General features: G+C 41.8%; 1 protein-coding gene across 3 annotated transcripts in view; it reads left to right on the forward strand.

The window, feature by feature from the left end:
- The first annotated feature begins 14025 nt into the window (after positions 1-14025).
- The window catches only part of FOLH1 (folate hydrolase 1), a 54616-nt gene continuing 49405 nt past the window's right edge, over positions 14026-19236 (forward strand). For all 3 annotated transcript variants that reach the window (XR_013814331.1, XM_079786869.1, XM_079786870.1), the window contains exons 1-2: positions 14026-14254; positions 16102-16210. Coding sequence is in view for 2 of the 3 variants with exons in the window: in XM_079786869.1 (XP_079642995.1) it covers positions 14137-14254; positions 16102-16210 (227 nt within the window). In the remaining variant the exon portion in view is untranslated. The remainder of the gene's footprint in view (positions 14255-16101; positions 16211-19236) is intronic.

The raw sequence follows: 19236 nt of genomic DNA on the forward strand, positions 1-19236 counted from the left end.
TTTAAAGGGCTGGTAAAGGAGGAGTCGGCCAGGAGACTGAGAAGGAATGGCAATATGGAAGGAGTGACAGTGTCTAGAAGAGAAAGTGTTACTGGAGAACTACCAGTTAAATTTGCTAAACTCTGAGTGTCTACACTGTGACACTTTTTTTTTTTTAATGTCCTTGAGGACAGTTTTGGAAAAAACTATTCAGAATTTTACTTTGATTTTGATAACCAACATTTGGTTGACTGAAATTAAAATTTTAAATTTAATTTAGCATAGATATCTTATTTTGCTTATAAATCTAACAAATTTTAACATTTATAATTTTAGTCTTATTATGCCCACTTAGTTATTTAAATACTGTCAAACATTTTAAATGTACTTATACATTTAATTTAGTCTATTAATTTTTAGTCACTTCAATCGTCTAACAAACCTCTCAAGTACTTAAAATTAATTCTTATAAGTGTAATACATTCATTTTATAATTACAGGGAATCTTAACTATTTTATTCATTCCAGTAAAACTGCATATAAATACAGTAAGTAATTTGAATTTAAGACCCAAAAGATAAACTCAATTACTGTATTATACAGCTTATATTAGAATCAAAGCTAATTGAGTAGGCCAAATTCTCCAAAAAATTAGACATCACATTTTTTGAAATACTAAATATGCATACATTTTTTACAATTAATAGATTTAATTAGTTATCCATTTCTATGTTTAAATCTAAATAATTAGAAATATAATATGCTTTCTCATAAGGGAAACATCGGTGTCAGCACAGAGTCTTCAAGGACACTCTTAGATGTTTGAAATTTGCATTATTTACATGACCTGGGATACTGACATATATGCCTGTGACACAGTAACTATATCAACTCACTAAATAATCTTATAGATCTTATAATCCATGTAGATTTCATGCTAAAGTTTAGATATTAACTAATTCTTCTTCTCACAAGACTCTGCAACCCTACTCTGGTAATATCACTGGATTTGATTTTCTTTGGTTCTTATATTATTTAAAATTAGAGGCCCAATGCACAAAATTTATACATGGGTAGGGTCCCTAGGCCTGGCCGGCGATCAGGGCCAATCTGTGGGGTGACCAGTGGGTGATTGGGGGCCCCCACTGGCACCCACTTTGGCTGGCCTGGTGCCACCCACTCGCCAGCCCCGCCCCCACTGCCGCCCCATCCCTTCCCAATCACCCCACCACTTTGCCGACTGGCCCTGCCCCCTGATCACCCCACCGCCGCCGGTCACCTCCCTCTGCAGGGTGACCAGCAGGGCAATCAAGGGGCTCCCACTGGCACCCACCTTGGCTGGCCTGGGGCCTGTGGGCTGGAGGCAGCTCCTGCATTGAGCATCTGCCCCCTGTTGGTCAGTGCGGATCATAGCAACTGGTCGTTTCCCCAATCGTTCCACCGTTCAGTCGATTTGCATATTAGGCTTTTATTATATAGGATACCTTCCTAGATAAGTCTAAATACTTTTGATCTTCATGGAAACCTACACTTTTGTCACGCTTTTTCTATTTGGTAGGAACAGATGTCTTCTGGATCTGGATAACTTGCGTGGTTATACAGTTCCACCAAATTCAGTTATTTCACAGAAAGAGAGAGAAAGAAAGAGAGAGAGAGAGAAAGAGAGAGAGAGGAATTGGCCATTGCCTTGAAAAGAGCATTTTCAAGTGGAGTGGTAGAGATTGTAAAAGGGGGTAAAACTGAACACTTTACCTATAATTGTGTATGTAACTGAGACAGATTTACAATCAAGTATGTATGATTTTAAAGTCGCAACTTAGAGAAGATATACTTGGCATATTTGCATTTGTGAATCTTTGTGTCTTTTCAATATTTGTTGTTGCTGTTGTTCATTTTTTTATTAGGTTAATACCCTAAATGAATCTAAGATTTAACATTTTAGAAGCTAAATTTTCATTAACTTATTATCTTGGTTATAATTTGGGCCTTTTAGATACTTGTTTTTAGAATTTCCATCTACTTTTTTTTACTGTAGTCAGAATACTTAACGTGAGAGCTACCCTTTTAACATATTTTTAAGTATACAAAACAGTATTATAATTTACTAGAGGCCCATTGCAGGAAGATTCCTGCAATAGGGCTTCCTGTGGCAGTCTCCGCTGCCCCGCCTGCTTCCCTCCCTTCTCCCCCGCCCTGCTTGCTTGCTTCTCCACAGCTTCAATCCCTTCTGCAGCACTTGGCTTCCTTCTACACTATCTTCAGTCTTCGCTCTGTACCTGGATATGCAAATTAGCTGCCATCTTGGCTGGGTTAATTCGCTCCTGATTGGCTGGTGGGCGTGGCTTGAGGGCGTAGTGGAGGTACGGTCAATTTGCATGTTTCTGTTAGATAGGATACTGCACAATATTACCTATAGGCATAATGTTGTGCACCAGATATCTAGAGCTTATTAACCTTGCAAAACTGAAATTGTACAACCCTGATTAGCAACTCCCTGGTAACCACCATTATATTCTTTGCTTCTGATTATTTTAGACTAGAGGCCCGGTGCATGAATTCATGCACCAGTGGGGTCCCTTGGCCTGGCCTGTGGGGATTGGGCTGAAACCAGATCTCTGACATCCCCCGAGGGGTCCTGGATTGTGAGAAGGTACAGGCCAGGCTAAGGGACCCCACCAGTGCACAATTGGGGCTGGGGAGGGACCCTGGAGGTTGGCCAGCCAGGGAGGGATCATGGGAGGGCTCCAGGGCATGTCTGGCCTGTCTCGATCCCATAGGGATCAGGCCTAAACCAGCTGTTGGACATCCCTCTTGCAATCTGGGACTACTGCCTCCTAACCGCTCACCTGCCTGCCTGGTCACCCCTAACTGCCCTCCCCTGCTGGCCTGGTCGTCCCTAACCGCCCCTGTCTCGGCCCCTGCCACCATGGCTTTGTCCAGAAGGATGTCCAAAAGGATGTCCAGAAGATGTCCGGTCTAATTAGCATATTATCCTTTTATTAGTATAGATACTTCACATAAGTAGAAGCAAGCAGTATTTTCCTTCTGTGACTGGCTTATTTCATTTAGCATCATGTCCTCAAGGTTCAGCTTAATGTTGTTGCTTTGCATATTGCAGGATTTCCTTCTTTTTAAAGGATAAACAATATTCCATTGAAGGTATATACCACATTTTCATGGACATTTAGGTTGTTCCTAAATCCTGGCTGTTGTGAACAGGGCTGCAATGAACATGGCAGTGGTAATATTGCTTGGAGATCCTGCTTTCAATTCTTCCAGATATATACCCAGAAGTGAAACTGCTGAATTATACGGCAGTTCTTTTTAAGATTTTAAGGTCCGGCGGGAGTGGCTTAGTGGTTGAGCATTGACCCAGGAACCAAAAAGTTGCTAGTTCAATCCCCATTCAGGACACATGCCACAGTTGTGGGTCCAATCTCCAGTGAGGGGCATGCAGGAAGCAGCCAATCCATCATGTTTCTTTCTCATAGATGTTTCTATCTCTCTATCCTTCTCCCTTCCTCTCTCTCTAAAAGAATCAATAAAAATATATTTAAAATAAAATATTTTAAGAAAACTTCACCCTGTTTTCCACAGATTCTGTACCATTTTGCATTCTCATCAACAGTGTACAAGGGTTCCAATTTTTTTTAAGTAAAAAAAAAAGCCACAGAGATTCTGTTCATTTCTAGTTTGAAATAAACAATGAAACGTGTTTCCAATTGACACTCCTCTCTCCCCAATAAAACTGCACTTTAACTGAACCTTCCTTCAGTTTCTGTTTCACATATTCTCTCAAGAGCTTTGAAGAAGATATTTCTTTAGATATATGCTCATTCAATTCCTTTCAGTTTAGCTCTTAATAACATGTTTTTCTCAGAATTTCCATTAAGGACCTTCAAAACTATGACCTTTACCTATATTTCTTCCCACTCAGCTTCTGGCTGAGTACTTACTTTTATATTTCAAACTAATCTCAACAGTTTTCACTTTGCCCCTTACAAATCACATTCATCTTGCTTCTTGCCCCACTAAAATCTAACATGCTATGATTATCCTGCTATGTGTGGAATAAAAGGCCCTTTCTACTTCCTCTGTCTGGAGAATGCCTTTTCATTGTTCAAGTACTTAAGGGCCACTCTTTCCTTTTCAATGTGTAATCACGACAAAATTTCTGGTGTTACTTTCCAGGACAGATCTCAGCTTTGATTCAATATATTAAATTTTTGGTAAGATTAAAAATAAAATTTCCACTTTTCACAACTATTCTTTAAAATATTATATAGTAAAGCTACTAAAAATAACAAAGGAGGTAATTTATGCACTGATATAAAAGTCTGCATTATTGAGTAAAACAAACAATTTTTAAAATTTTTAGGCATACATTAAATATATAACTTTCTACAAAACAAAAAGAAAGAAAAAAGTAGAATATCCAGTAAAAAATTTGACAAAACATTTGAACAGTCACTCTAAAAAAACAGAAGTACAAATGGGCAGCAAAGATAGGAAAATCTGTTCCATTTCATGATCCATTAGGGCTGTGGTCGGCAAACTGTGGCTCGCGAGCCACATGCAGCTCTTAGGCCCCTTGAGTGTGGCTCTTCCACAAAATACCACGGCCTGGGTGAGTCTATTTTGAAGTGGCGTTAGAAGAAGTTTAAGAGAGAGAGAGAGAGAGAGGGGTCCGGTGCACAAAATTTGTGCATTGGGGGGGGGGGCCCTCAGCCCAGCCTGCACCCTCTTCAATCCAGGACCCCTTGGGGGATGGATGTCTGACTGCTGGTTTAGGCCTGATCCCCAATCATCCCTCTCACAATCCTGGACCACTGGCTCCTAATCACTCACCTGCCTGCCTGCCTGGTCACCCCTAACTGCCTCCCCTTGTCGGCCTGGTCACCCCCAACTGCTGCCCTCTGCCAGCCTGGTCACCCCTAACTGGGCCCCCCTGCCGGCCTGGTCACTCCTAACTGCCCCCCCCACTGGCCTGGTCACCCCTTACTGCCCCCCCCTGCTGGCCTGGTCACCCCCAATTGCTGCCCTCTGATGGCCTGGTCACCCCTAACTGGCCCCCCTGCCGGCCTGGTTGCCCTCAACTGCCCCCCCTCCAGTGGCCTAGTTGCCCCTCAATGCCCCCCCCCCGCCAGCCTAATCACCCCCAACTGCCCCCCTGCAAGCCTGCTAGCCCCTAACTGACCCCCCTGCCGGGCTGGTCACCCCACGCAGCCTGCTTGTTCAGTCGTTTGGTCATCCCTCACTAACCCCCCTGCCAGCCTGGTCGCCCCCAACTGCCTCCCTCTGCCCGCCTGGTCGCCCCTAACTGCCGCCCCCCCCCTGCCAGGCTGGTTGCCCCACGCAGCCTGATTGTTCAGTCATTTGGTCATCCCTCACTAACCCCCTGCTGGCCTGGTTATAGGCAGCCATCTTGTGAGGGTGTGAGGGTCAATTTGCATATTACCTCTTTATTATATGAGGGGATATTATATATACTAGAGGCCAGGTGCATGACATTCATGCATGTGGGGGAGGGTCCCTCAGCCTGGCCTATGCCCTCTCGCAGTCCGTGACCCCTCGGGGGTCCTTAATGCTGCCACGGAGATGGGAGAAGCTCCCGCCACCTCCTCTGCGCTCGCCAGCCATGAGCTTGGCTTCTGGCTGAGCGGCGCTTCCCCTGTGGGAGCACACTGATCACCAGGGGGCAGCTCCTGCATTGAGCATCTGACCCCTGGTGGTCAGTGCATGTCATAGTGACCGGTCATTCTGCCATTAGGTCAATTTGCATATTTAGGTTTTATTATATTGGAGATAGATAGATAGATAGATAGATAGATAGATAGATAGATTCCATTTCAAAAATAGGCAAAACCAAACATTGGTGTTAGAATACACAGCAGGAGACTAGTGGGGATCCTGCAGTGGGAAGAGTAGTGAAGTAAAGGGGATTTAGGAGGTCATCTACAGTTCATGGTGATGTTCTATTTGTTTTTTCTTTTAACATATTTTTATTGACTTCAGAGAGACAGGGAGAGAAAGAGGTAGAAACATCAATAAGAGATTCATTGATCAGTTGCCTCCTGCACGCCCCCTACTGGGGATTGAGCTCGCAACCCAGGAATGTGCCTTGACTGGAATTGAACCTGGGACCCTTCAGTCTGCAGGCCAGTGCTCTATCCACTGAGCCAAACCAGCTAGGGCTATTTCTTGATATTGATGCTGAATTACCAATCTTTTCACTTTTGTAAAAATTTATCAAGTTGTGATAAATTTTCTTGTGTACTTTTCTCAATGTATGCATACATTAATTAAAAGCTTTCTTAAAAATAAAGACATAGCATAATCTCATTTTTGTGTGTTTTTTTAACTTTATTATTGAAAGTATTACATATGTCCCCTTCATTTTGTGTTGTGTGTTTTTTAAGTACTGTATGTATGCATTTAACAAAATGTCTAGGAAAGATTAGTACCAAAATGTTTACAGTACTTCTGGAAGGTAAGAGGGGACTAAAAGATTACTTGAGGTTCTTCCCAAACTTCTATATTCGTTAAATAATAAGCAAGTTTTATTCTACTAATAAAAATTAACAGAAAAACTACATTTTACTTAATGATTACAAACTTTTTTTCATCAAAAATGTCCTTTTACTATCCTGTTCCATCATTAGATTGGAAAGAGTATAGTTAAGTTTTCTTAACTTACTCAAAATTCCAAAACAAAAAAACTTGTCTGCAAAGATTCCTCTAGTATAGGTCAAGTTAGCATAAGGAGAATAGGAATTAATTACTCTGAAAGAGTAGAATTTAAATGAATCATTAAGAAATATTCTCATTTATGTTCCTATCTTATTGTTTAAATCAATTTTCTTGATTTATAATTTAAATATAATAAAATGCATAGATTTTAACTGTATAGCCCAAAGAGTTTGGCAAATGTATATACTCATATAATCAGCCTCCAACATAAAAGGATTGAAAATTTAAACACACAACACACACACAAACACACAAACACACACACATATATATATATATACATATAATCACTTGGAGAAGTTAGTTCTTTTATCTTTCTGTGCTATGCCTTTTAGTATATAATTTAGAGTTCAGGAATGCTGTGTTTATACTTTAACTAGCATTCAGGAAATATTAAATTTTTTCATCGAGGAAGTATTTTTGAAAAGTAAATTTGTATTTGAGGCTGGGGATAAAAGTAACTAAAATAATTTATATTGTTTTCTCTTGAACAAATCCCAGAGATGAGTATAACACTCTTTCATTTAGTTCGTGTCTATAGAAAGAGATACATCTTATTCTCATTATCATTTCTACTGATATGATCTCTTTCAACTTGTAAAAGAAATCTTAGTATTATGCATAGAATATTTTATTTTTACTATTTGAATGTGTTTATATACTGTTTTTATAAAAATGGGTTTTCCTTAACTTTAGGTTACCATAATGGTAATGTATTGATTTTAAACACAGGAGATTACTGAGTACATATATGAGGGTTTATTTAAAATGGTCTGTTCAAATAAGCTATTGATTTTATATGAATTTTTTAAAAATATAGAATGACTGCATTTGTCACTCATTCAGTTATCTAAATGCTAGACCTCTTTGCTAACCTTTTAAACTACTATGTACAAATGGAATTTTATTATTCCTATTTTATAGATGAGTAAATAGAATTAGCAAGACTAAGTAAATTACATAAAAGTATATGACAGGAAAAGTAATGGAGAATGCTGCCAAAAAGAGTTCAAAATGTAGACAGCCTACAATGCTTTGTTAAAAATTTAGAATCCAGCCCTAGCCAGTTTGGCTCAGTGGATCGAGTCCGCCTGCAGACTGAAGGGACCCCGGTTCCATTCCGGTCAAGGGCATGTACCTCCTTGCAGGCTCCTGGTCCTGGTAGGAGGCAACCAATGGATGTATCTCTCTCACGTCAGTATTTCTCTCTGTCTCTTCCTCTCCCGTCCACTCTCTCTAAAAATCAATGGAAAATATCTTCTGATGAAGTTTAAAAAAAAAATTAGAATCCACATATAGTTCTTAATTGGGGAATTAAAATCAGACTAGAGACCTTGGAAAATCAATCTGACCTGTTACAGCTCTCGAGACTTCTTCCACCTCAATTGACAGGAAAATTTCAGGATTTCTTGGTCCATGGTGTTTTAAACCATTTCATCCTAACAAGGTTAGATTATATACAGTCTCTCCAAGGCTGGTTAGCCTGTAACTATTTTTTTCTGATTTAAAAATACTGTGGTTCCCCCCTTATCTGCAGCGGCTATGTTCCAAGACACGCCCTCCCAGTAGATGTCTGAAACCACAGATACTACCACACCCAACATATTGCTTTCCCTCTATATACATACCTATGATAAAGTTTATTTTATAAATTAGACACAGTAAAAGGTTAACAACTAATTTAAAAAAATTATAACAACATATTGTAATGAGTTATATGAATGTGGTTTCTCTCAAAACATCCTATTGTACTGTACTCACACTTCTTGTGATGTTAGCTGACACCGTGCCTACGTGAGATGACGTGAGGTAAATGACGTGGCGTGGTGACGTAGACGTGGTGACGTATGTGTTGACGCAGCGTCAGGCGACTATTGGCCTTCTGAAGATTCATTAGGCATATCGTGGAGCCATAACAATGTCTTGTCTTCTACCCACAAATTTAATACCTTTCCCATCTTAAATAATTGCTTACCATGCACTGTGGCCGTAATTTTTGCAGTTTGAGCTGCAGCAGCAAAACTAGCATGAATTTCTTTTTCCTTCTTCACAGCTTCACGGGAAGAAGACTCTGTTCTTACCGTAGAACTTAACTATCCGAATATAGGAATTTTTTTTCTTTCGTTAAGTCAAGAACTTTCACTTTTTTTTTCTTAAAGGAAGCACTTTATGGCTTCTCTTTGTCATATTCCAATTGCCAGCATCACTATAATCTAGCCAGCTGCTGTGTGGATAAGGAAAGCGATGGTTCTCTTCCAGGCTGGGACTGCCAGGATATCGCGAGATTTCAGCACGCTATGCAAAAGAACTCGTAATTTAATGAATTGTTTATTTTTGGAATTGTCTATTTAATATTTTAGACCTTGATTGACCACTGATAACTGCAACATCAGAAAGTAAGACTGGAAGAAAGCTAAACCATATTGGGGGAGGGTGGGGCGTGGAGCTACTGTAGTTAATTCTAGCCGGGCTCAGGTGGGAGTCATAATGCCTACGACCTATTGTGCATCAGCTTTTCACCGAACATTTACAATTCCAAGAATCAGAAATCGCAACTTAAGAAAAAAAAGTTTTGTTTTATTTTTTGGTGTTTCTATGACCCAGCCCAGTGAAAAGGTTAACTGGAGAACACAGGCTTGAGCCTTACAAAATCTAAAAAATGTCAAAGGGAAAGCTCATTCTGCTAGCCTAAGCCCTGCACAAACATGCTCCCCTTGAGTGGTTATTTTACAGAAATTCCTGAAAACCATCACCCCTGCACAGTCCACCAAGAAAGGACGTCTGGCGCCATTAGAAGGACAAAGGACAAGGCCATAAAACTAGGACCGGGCACGGTCCTGATACCTGGGGCAAGCCCAGGCCCTGTCTGCAGCTCTCCCTGAGCACATAAAAAGCCTGCTCCCTCCTCAGTTCACCGCTGGCTCTTTCTCCAGTCAGACCCCCTGCACCCAGGTGCCTCAAATAAACATCATTTTGATTACACTAAGTCTTGAGTCCATTCTGTGGGACCTCAACCCAACCCTAAACCTTTCACCCAGTACTTGGGCCATGGCGATAATTAAGAAATGCTTTTTAGACGGGATGAAATGCTAGTAGCAGAGGCAGGTATATTACCTTTTCCTTATTTAATGTTTCTATTCTGGAATCTACCATTTCCTGCACTTAGAGAAGAAAAAGATAGTTAGGTCATATTTTACCTTCTCTGCCTACCCACAAAGTAGTGCCACGCATTTTCTTGTATGTGTGTGTATGGAAGGGCATATGGCCCTATAAAATATTTCAATATATTTTCCAGCAAGAGCTATTGAATTTAATATGAATCATTAGGACCCCATATGTTCTCCTGAACACAAGCTGTTGCTGTTTTTTAAATCTCTGCTTTCGGGTATTGTTATTTATCCTTTTATTTAGGCCCCGTCTTCCCACTTTGACTAAAGTTCTTCAATAATAGTAATCATTTCTTATACCTCATAATCACTTCATTGCTTAGCATAGCATTCATTCATTTCAAAGGATGTTATTGTATTCTAGGCATTGTGTAACTCTAGAAAACAGACAGGAACAAGATATGGTCCCTAGCACCATGAAACAAAATCTGAAAGGAAATAAAAGAGTAAAATGTGTTTAAAAAAATGCTAACAATTAAAAATGAAAGAAAAATAGAGAACAAGAATAAACAAGTGTCAGATCTTATAAAAAGGATTGCTCCTCTCCTCATGCAACTTGCAGTCTGGTGGGGAAGACATACCTTTTATAATTAACTGGAGGCCGGATGCACAAAATTTGTGCAAGAGTAGGCCTTCCTTCCCTGGCTGCTGGCACTGGCTTCCCTCTGGCACCTGGGACCCGGGCTGGCTTCCCTCAGGCTGCCTACAGGCACCCAGGACCCAGGGTGGCTTCCCGCCGGCCCCAGCTTCATCAAGAAGGACGTCCGGAATGATGTCCGTTCATTTAGCATATTACCCTTTTATTATTATAGATTAATATTATAAATACAGTAAACATGGAGGGCAATGTACTATGTGCCTTAGATGAATTATTTCGTGTAATTATCAGGACTTTCCCCAAAAGAATTAAAAATCTCTAATATGTGGTTATGCAAGCCATATGAGGTTTTTCTGTTGTCACTTCTATTATTTCTCTTTCATATATAAGGAAACTAAGGATCAGTGTAGTTTGCTTTGGTAAGCATTAGATCACATTATACCTCCTATTAGGTCTGGTCAAATAAATGAATCGATACCTCTCCCCTGGGAACTGACTTTTCAGGCCATTTCACAATGAACATTCCCTTTTGCTAAGACCACACTTTACTTGCTGAGACCACATTCCCTTCTCCCTCCCCTCTGGACCTGCATAGAGAACTCTCTGCCCAGAAAAAGCCCACCAAAAGTCTTAAAAACCGCTGACTCCCATCACTGGGTGCTGAAGCCATCCAGGCTCAGCCACCTGGTGTGCTGATGATCCAATAAATTCATAATCCCTCACCACCCTGGCCTTCGGAGACCTAACACTTCCTTCTTCAACTATTGAGGAAAGATGATAGATGACTTTTCATATAAGGACTTGTAGAGGAAGAATGATGTGAAACCCAGTTGGAAACTCTCTTGTTTCTCTTGATTGTGTATCTATTATATTGTAACTTCTTGAGGTGAGGGACTTTATTTTACACACTAGAAGCCCGGTGCACGAAATTCGTGCACAGCGGGGGGTTGTCCCTCAGCCCAGCCTGTACCCTCTCCAATCTGGGACTCCTGGAGGGATGTCCGACTGCCCGTTTAGGCCCGATCCCATTCGACTGCCCGTTTAGGCCCGATCCCAATAGGATCGGGCCTAAACGGGCAGTCGGACATCCCTCTCACAATCCAGGACTGCTGGCTCCCAACTGCTTGCCTGCCTGCCTTCCTGATTGCGCCTAACCGCTTCTGCCTGCCAGCCTGATCACCCCCTAACCACTCCGCTGCCAGCCTGGTTGATGCTTAACTGCTTCCCTGCCAGCCTGTTTGCCCCCAGCTTCTCTCCTCTGCTGGCCTGGTCACCCCTAACTGGCCTCCCCTGCAGGGTTGATCACCTCCAACTGCCCTCCCTTGCAGGCCGGGTGCCTCCTAACTGCCCTCTCCTGCTGGCCATCTTGTGTCCACATGAGGGCAGAATCTTTTACCACATAGGGGCAGCTATATTGTGTGTTGCAGTGATGATCAATCTGCATAGTACTCTTTTATTAGATAGGATAGAGGCCTGGTGCACGGGTGGGGGCCAGCTGGTTTTCCCTGAAGGGTGTGCCGGATCAGGGTGGGGTTCCCTTGGGGCGTGGGGTGGCCTGAGCGAGGGGCCTGTGGTGGTTTGCAGGCCGGCCATGCCCCCTGATGACCCAAGAGGAGGCCCTGGTATCTGGAATTTATTTTCCTTCTACAATTGAAACTTTGTAGCCTGGAGCGGAGCCAAGCCTGCTGCTCCCTCCGGGGCGGCAGCCATTTTCTGTGGCAGTTAATTCACCTTCTACAATTGAAACTTTGTAGCCTTAAGCGGGTGGGCCCGGCCAGGGTGTGCGGAAAGCTTTGCTTCCCCTGTTGCCGCCAGCAACCCTGGCCTGCTCTCTCAAGCTCCATTCTGCCGCCATTTGTTTCAATTTGTTTACCTTCTATAACTGAAACTTTGTAGCTTGAGTGGAGGCTTAGGCCTGCAACGGCTATGGAAAGCTTGGCTTGCTCTGTTACCTGGGAAACCTTGCTCTCTGTGGCTGTAGCCATCTTGGATTGGGGTTAATTTGCATACTCGCCCTGATTGGCTGGTGGGCGTGGCTTGGCTGGTGGGCGTGGCTTATGTAGCGGAGTGATGGTTAATTTGCATATTACCATTTTATTAGAGAGGATATTTGTATCCGTAATTCCTGGTACAAAATAACTATTTAATAAATACACTTTCAGCCTGACCTGTTTTGCTCCATAGTTAGTGTAGGCCCATGGACTGAAGGATCACTGGTTTGATTCCTGTCAAGGGTAGTTACCTCTGTTGCAGGCTCAATCACAGGCCCAGTCCAGGCACGTGCAAGTGGCAACCAATCAATGTGAGAGACACATTGATGTTTTTTCTCTCTCTCTGTCTCTCCCCCTCCCTTCCACTCTTTCTAAAAAATCAATGAAAAAAAAAATCCTCTGGTAAGAATTAGCAACAAAAAATAAAAATATAAATATAAATACACTTTCAATGAATGAATGATTGAACTGGAAAACTTGCCTTCAGCAAGTTCCAATATAATTTCTTTAAAAACGGTTTAATAAAACAGTTTATTAAAATCAATGAGCCCTGACCGGTTTGGCTCAGTGGATAGAGCATCGGCCTGCAAACTCAAGGGTCCCAGGTTCGATTCTGGTCAAGGGCATGTACCTTGGTTGCAGGCACATACCCAGTGGGGAGTGTGCAGGAGGCAGCTGATCGATGTTTTTCTCTCATCGATGTTTCTGACTATCCCTCTCCCTTCCTCTCTGTAAAAAATCAATAAAATATATTTTTAAAAAAATCAATGATATTCATTAAAAGAAAGAGCACAGTGGTAATTCACAATGACACCACCACCTCCTTGACAATCCAACAGTCAGAATGGAACACCAATTTTTTGTAAAGCTTTTTGTTGAAAGTATTACATATGTCCTCCTTTTCCCCTTTGACTCCTTCTAGCCCACCCCTGCCCCCAGCCCCAGGTCTTCACCACCGGATTGTTTGGGTCCATGGGTTGTGTCCATGGGTTGATCTCTTCTCACCCATCCACCCCACCCCTCCCTTCTCTCTGTGATTCCTTTGTGTGTTTTTTTTAACTAGACTTTACTCATTATAGTGCCATAAAGTATTTAATAGGATTTCAGAGCTGAAAAAAAACAACAACAAACATTTGAGAGATCATTTAGTTTAGTCTAACAACTAGCCTGGAGCCAGGTCCCTCCCTGCACATTTTTCTAGACAGACGAAAGAGGAGCATTCTATTAAATTACACCGGCAATCCTTACTTGTCCTTTTGAGAATCAGATTTTGGACTGGAAGTGAAGAAAGGAGACCAGCTGCTTCCTCCTTCCCTTCCTTCCTTTTCCCCCCTTTTTGTGAATAACCGAGAGCTAGAACTTTTTCAAGATAAACTTTTTTAAGCGTTTCTCCCCAGGGGCCGAGGGGCCGAGGGGCCGAGGGGCCGGGCCGGGTTTTCCTTTCTGGCCACTTCCATTGCCTCCCTCTCGCTGGGATTGGTTGAGCATCAGCTAGAAATACCTTGAGGGCGGAGAAACTAGACCCCGGGCCGGGAGTGGATCCTAGCCTCCTGGGAAGTCACGGATCCTCTGGGCCTGGGCTGCAGGGAGCCTTCCACCCTGAGCGGGGCCGCAGCAGAGGCGCAGGTGCCCGGAGCCGCCGCCCTGCGCGATGTGGAATCCCCTCCACGAGACCGACTCGACCTTCGTCGCCCTGCGCCGCCCGCGCTGGCTGTGCGCTGGGGCGCTGCTGCTGGCCGCCGGGCTCTTCCTCGGCGGCTTCCTCCTCGGTAGGGGCGCCGGCCGCGCACACCCCAAGCTTACCCCGCAGTTCCGTGCTTGGCGGGACTCTCAGGCGCATGGCGATGTGGGGTCCCGGGACGGTGGTTTGGATTGGGGGAAGGTGGGGATGAACCCCCGCGAACTAGGTGGGGGTTCCCGAGGGCGGTGCAGGGTTGCGCTCTGGACAAGCTCCTGTAGGACAGGCACCCAGGGTAAGGAGGAGGAGGGAGAGACCCTGAAACCGGACTTCCGAAGGTCCACCCTCTGGAGCCTGGGGAACTGGTCTGTTTTAGGGGGAGCGGCAGGTTGTCCAGGGAGCTTTGCAGGAAATGACCTGTTTGGGGTCTGTTTCTACTCCTGAGCTAAGATTCAAGGATCGGCTGCCTCCTGCATGCCCCTGTCCTGGGGATCCAGCCCACAACCCCGGCATGTGTCCTGACCACTGGGAATCGAACTGTGACCTCCTGGTTCATAGGTCGATGTCCAACCACTGAGCCACACCAGTGCGGCCCTTTCCTGGGCTTAGAAGACCAGTGCATAGACCAGCTAGCTGGGTCAACTCAACTTAGCTCTCTTGCCTCCTGTGTGACCTTAAGGATCATTAAAAAAATTTCTGAGCCACATCCTACTCATGCTAACATGTGGATATTAGTAGCTGCCTAGGGTTGTTGTGGGGCTTACGTGAGATAAGGGCTCAGTAAGGACACACTTCAAATTAAGTTTCAATGTTCTCAATTGTAAAAATGGCAAGGTTGGCATGGGGATTAAAACCTGTATCTCTTCAGGGCATTTTATTCCGACTATAGCCCTCAGCCCCATCTTGTACTCATTGCTCAGTGGCTGACACATTATTTTCCCTCGGATTCTCTGCTCTCCCCTCCCCCACAAGCCTCCCTCCCCTTCATCCAGTTCATTCTCCAGATCTCAGTTCCAGCATTTAATCCTCGGTGTGTCCTTCCCAGACCCCACAGGCTAATCCTTTGTTTTGTGTACAGGTGGAACTGGATTGCCACTTGCTGCCAACCATTTATTTCAGTGTGCCTGTGCGTATCTGTGTGTGTGTGTGTGTGTGTGTGTGATTAATAACTGGAAAGCTGAGTGCTGATTTTGGTAACTACTTTATGCCCAGATCATATTATTTCTCTAAATAAATCCTGTAATCCTTTCCCTGAGTTTAAAAACCAACTACAAGGGCTTCCTTCTCTATGTCTTCTGGCTACCCATTGCCTCTGGCCAGTGTGCACTGGGTGTCTTGCAGAGATGTTGGGTAAATTATCATTTCACCGTGGCTTTCTGAAGTTGAACTTCTCAAGCCTACTTCAACTGAAAACATAAAAGCTTAGTTTATTTTCCTTTAGTTTTTGAGCCAAAACATATTACAGGTCTGAGTTTCCTTTAACTCTTTGAAATAACTTATGTACTTGAAACGTATTCATAATTACTTCATTATAAACTTTGACTAAGAGCTTATTCTGTATCAGCAGAGAACAGTCCCTGGAAATATATGGAGCTCCTTATAACCTTAATTTTCAAGAGATCTTGTTTATCCCTATTAGTTGAAACATTTAATTTTAGTGTGGATTTCCTCATAAAACATTTCTTAGAATAATAGCAATCTAATCATTGAAATCAGATAAAAATATGTAGAAATTGATTTATAATTTAAAAGTCTGTGTGCATGATTTTTTTTTTTCTCTGTAGAAGTAGGCAAAAGAAATTAAATCTCAGAAAATTGCAATGGATGCTGGAGGTCATTGGCAATTTATATTTTACATATGGTAGGTACAATAATAAGGAAGAATAGGGCCTGTCCATGAGCACACTTCTCATTTCTATATTTGTATGCATTCTACAGGATGGTTTATAAAATCTTCCAATGAAGCTCCTGACATCGTTCCACAGCATAACATGAAGAAGGCATTTTTGGATGAACTGAAAGCTGAGAACATCAAAACATTCTTATAGTAAGCATATACTTGAACGTTTATATGGACAGTTTGTTGGAAAATTTAATCTGTTTCAAAGTTTTGATCCAAAATTGCACATACAGGAACTGACTTTTTAAAAGCTTTATTTGTTGAAGATCTTGTATCACATTTTATCTGGGCAGGATTATGTAGTGCAGCTGAACTAAACCGGTATGGATGTTTTAAAGCAGGCGTCAGCCAACTCTCTGGAAGGCGCCTGCTTTTGTAGGCCAGCTGATCTCTGTCACAAACCCAGCTCTGCTATTGTAGCACAAAAGAAGCCATAGAAACTGCATAAATGAACAAGTGTGGCAGTTCTGATAAAACTTTAGTTATGGACACTAAAATTTGAATTTTATATAATTATGTCATCTATTTGAATTTTATATGATTTTTCACCTATAAAATGTGATGACCATTCTTAGCTGTGGGCTATACAAAACCAGGAAATGTGCTGGATTTGGTTGGTGGAATTTGTTTTCTTCTGTTTTAGAGGAAGATAGTGTATTTTGGTCAAAATAATAAATGTGGACTTAAATTCAAATTTGACTTTACATTTCATCTTTGCCCATTGATAGCAAAGTAACTGTGAGTGAATAGTTAACCTTCCTCAGCCCTCCTTTCTGCATCTATGACATGAGGACAATGATACAGCTGTGATGAGGATGAACTTAGAGAGCATATATGTGACATAGTTTACAATCTAGCTTCGTATTTCCTGAAATAGCTTTCTAGTGTAGAGCCAAAGAGGTAATTGAGTAAATTAAAAATGTATTTGCAAAGCAACTAAAAATAAAACCCTTGTATAGAATATATATATATATATATATATATATATATATATATATATATATATATATATATTTGATTAGAATTTTAGCTTTTCAAAGCATGAAGTTCATTTATTTATTTATTTTTAAGTATGTCGTTTTATTTATTTTAGAGAGAGGAAAGGAGAGGGAGAGAGAGCTAGAAATATCAACAAGAGAGAAACATTAACATCGATAGTCTGTCTTCTGCATGCCCTCCTCTGGGTATCAAGCCCACAACCCCGGGCATGTGCCCTGACCGGGAATCGAACCAGTGACCAATTGGTTCATGGGCTGATGCTTAACCACTGAACAACACCGGCTGAGTGAAGTCCATTTTTTTTAAACAAATTTGCTTGGTGCGTGTGTTAAAAAATACTTGGCCCTTATAGTAATTGAAAGATTCTTTAGTGAATACAAGTTATAATTTTATATAACAAGAGTTTTATATATACATACATACATGTGCATAGTTGTGTACACACATAATCATATAGACACATATGCCTATTTTAATTTTGATAGAATCAAAACTATGAGTAAATATTTGTTGAGGCACCTCCCAGGTCTTTGGCAGGGCCTTTTCAACAGAGAGACCCTGAAGCTTAAACTTTGGAAATCCATCCTCTGCCTCTTGCTATTTCACTGTAATCCTATATAATAAAGATGTAATATGCAGATGGTCATTACGCTTTGAATCGTAACGACCAACTGTGTAATGACCGCATCACGGATCAGCAGGAGGGTGGGGCATCGAGCTACAAGCAGGCGGTGGAGAGCTATAGGAGAGGGCAGGGCAGCAAACTATGAGGGGTGGCTGGAGGGGGTGAAGGGAACTACAGAGGGGGGGAGGGGCAGCAGGCAGAGAGCTACTGGAGGGCGGCAGCGAGCTACTGGAGCACGGATTTGTGTGCAGAGCTACTAGTTAATTATAATAGCTATAATTAAAATGGAGGTCAGGCAAGGTTTAATATTTAGAGCTGCTGTCCCTGGTTCCTTGTCTCTTTCCTTTCATGTGGTATGGATTGACCAGAAAAGAATAAAAATGAATGTCTTTTGTTTATTTCTTTTTTTGGACCCTCAAGCAAGATTGAAACAGTCAGCATCTTGATTATTCTCTATGGCCCTGACCAGGCTGTTCTAACTGTTCAGAATTCAAGGATGTTTATCATTAACACACAAAAGAAAGAGATTAAGAGAACCCTCATTCATCCCTCCAAGAACTGCAGAATCTCCAGAAGCCTTCTGAACTCCAGATTTCCAATCTGCCCATACAAATTGTTAGCAATTTTAAACAATTTAGAATTATTACTATTTTTTAAAAAATTGGTATTCTTGTAGGATCAACAAATTATTTGTGACATACTTCTCAATTGATTAAAACAACAAATAATGTCAAAACTGCTGTTTAATGTCAGTTATCTAATTGAGCCTCAAATTTTTGAGAACTAGTGAGGTGGCTACAGCCTCCCATGTACAGATGAGAAATTTCTGCCATGGCCAGGATTACATATGTTAGTGGCAAAACCTGAAATACACCACTTGTCTGATTTTATACCGATTAACTTACTTATTCTTGGAAAGGAGTCTTTTTTCTACTTGTCTTTTTCAGGATCAGTTTTGCTCTAAATGAGTGGGTTCAACCCTGATCATAGCACTTGGCTGTATCCTAGTTGGTGAGGATGAAACTGATAAAAGAAGTTTCAATCATATAGCAAAGTATGATAAAGTCTCTCTCCTTTTTTTTTTTTATGTGAGCATGTTCAAGACTCCTCATAACAACGCTTCTTGCTTGTAGGGACACAGTTGTAGCTGTGACTTTAGGAAATATGCCTAATCTGCATCCACTTCAGTTATGTCACAGTTTGTGATCTGTGTAAAATAGAGGAAAAGAGCAGCATGTTGGCTATTTTGCTGTATTCTTTGCAGTAGGTATACACTGATGAAGGAATAGATAGACTTTCAGCTGCCTCTTAAATTTCTGTTCTTTTTCCAGAGTAAGTAAAAGGGAGGAAATAATAAAGATTAGAGTGGAAATAAATGACTTAGAGACTAAAAAAACTCCAACAATATAAAAGATCAATGAAACCAAGAACTGGTTCTTTGAAAAGATAAACAAGGTTGATGAACCTTTAACCAGACTCATCAAGAAAAAAAAAAAAGAGTGGACTAAATAAATAAAATTGAAAATGAAAAAGGAGAAGTAACACCTGA

The sequence above is a fragment of the Cnephaeus nilssonii genome (genome assembly GCF_951640355.1).
Source record: "Cnephaeus nilssonii genome assembly, chromosome: 13".
Lineage (NCBI taxonomy): Eukaryota > Metazoa > Chordata > Mammalia > Chiroptera > Vespertilionidae > Cnephaeus > Cnephaeus nilssonii.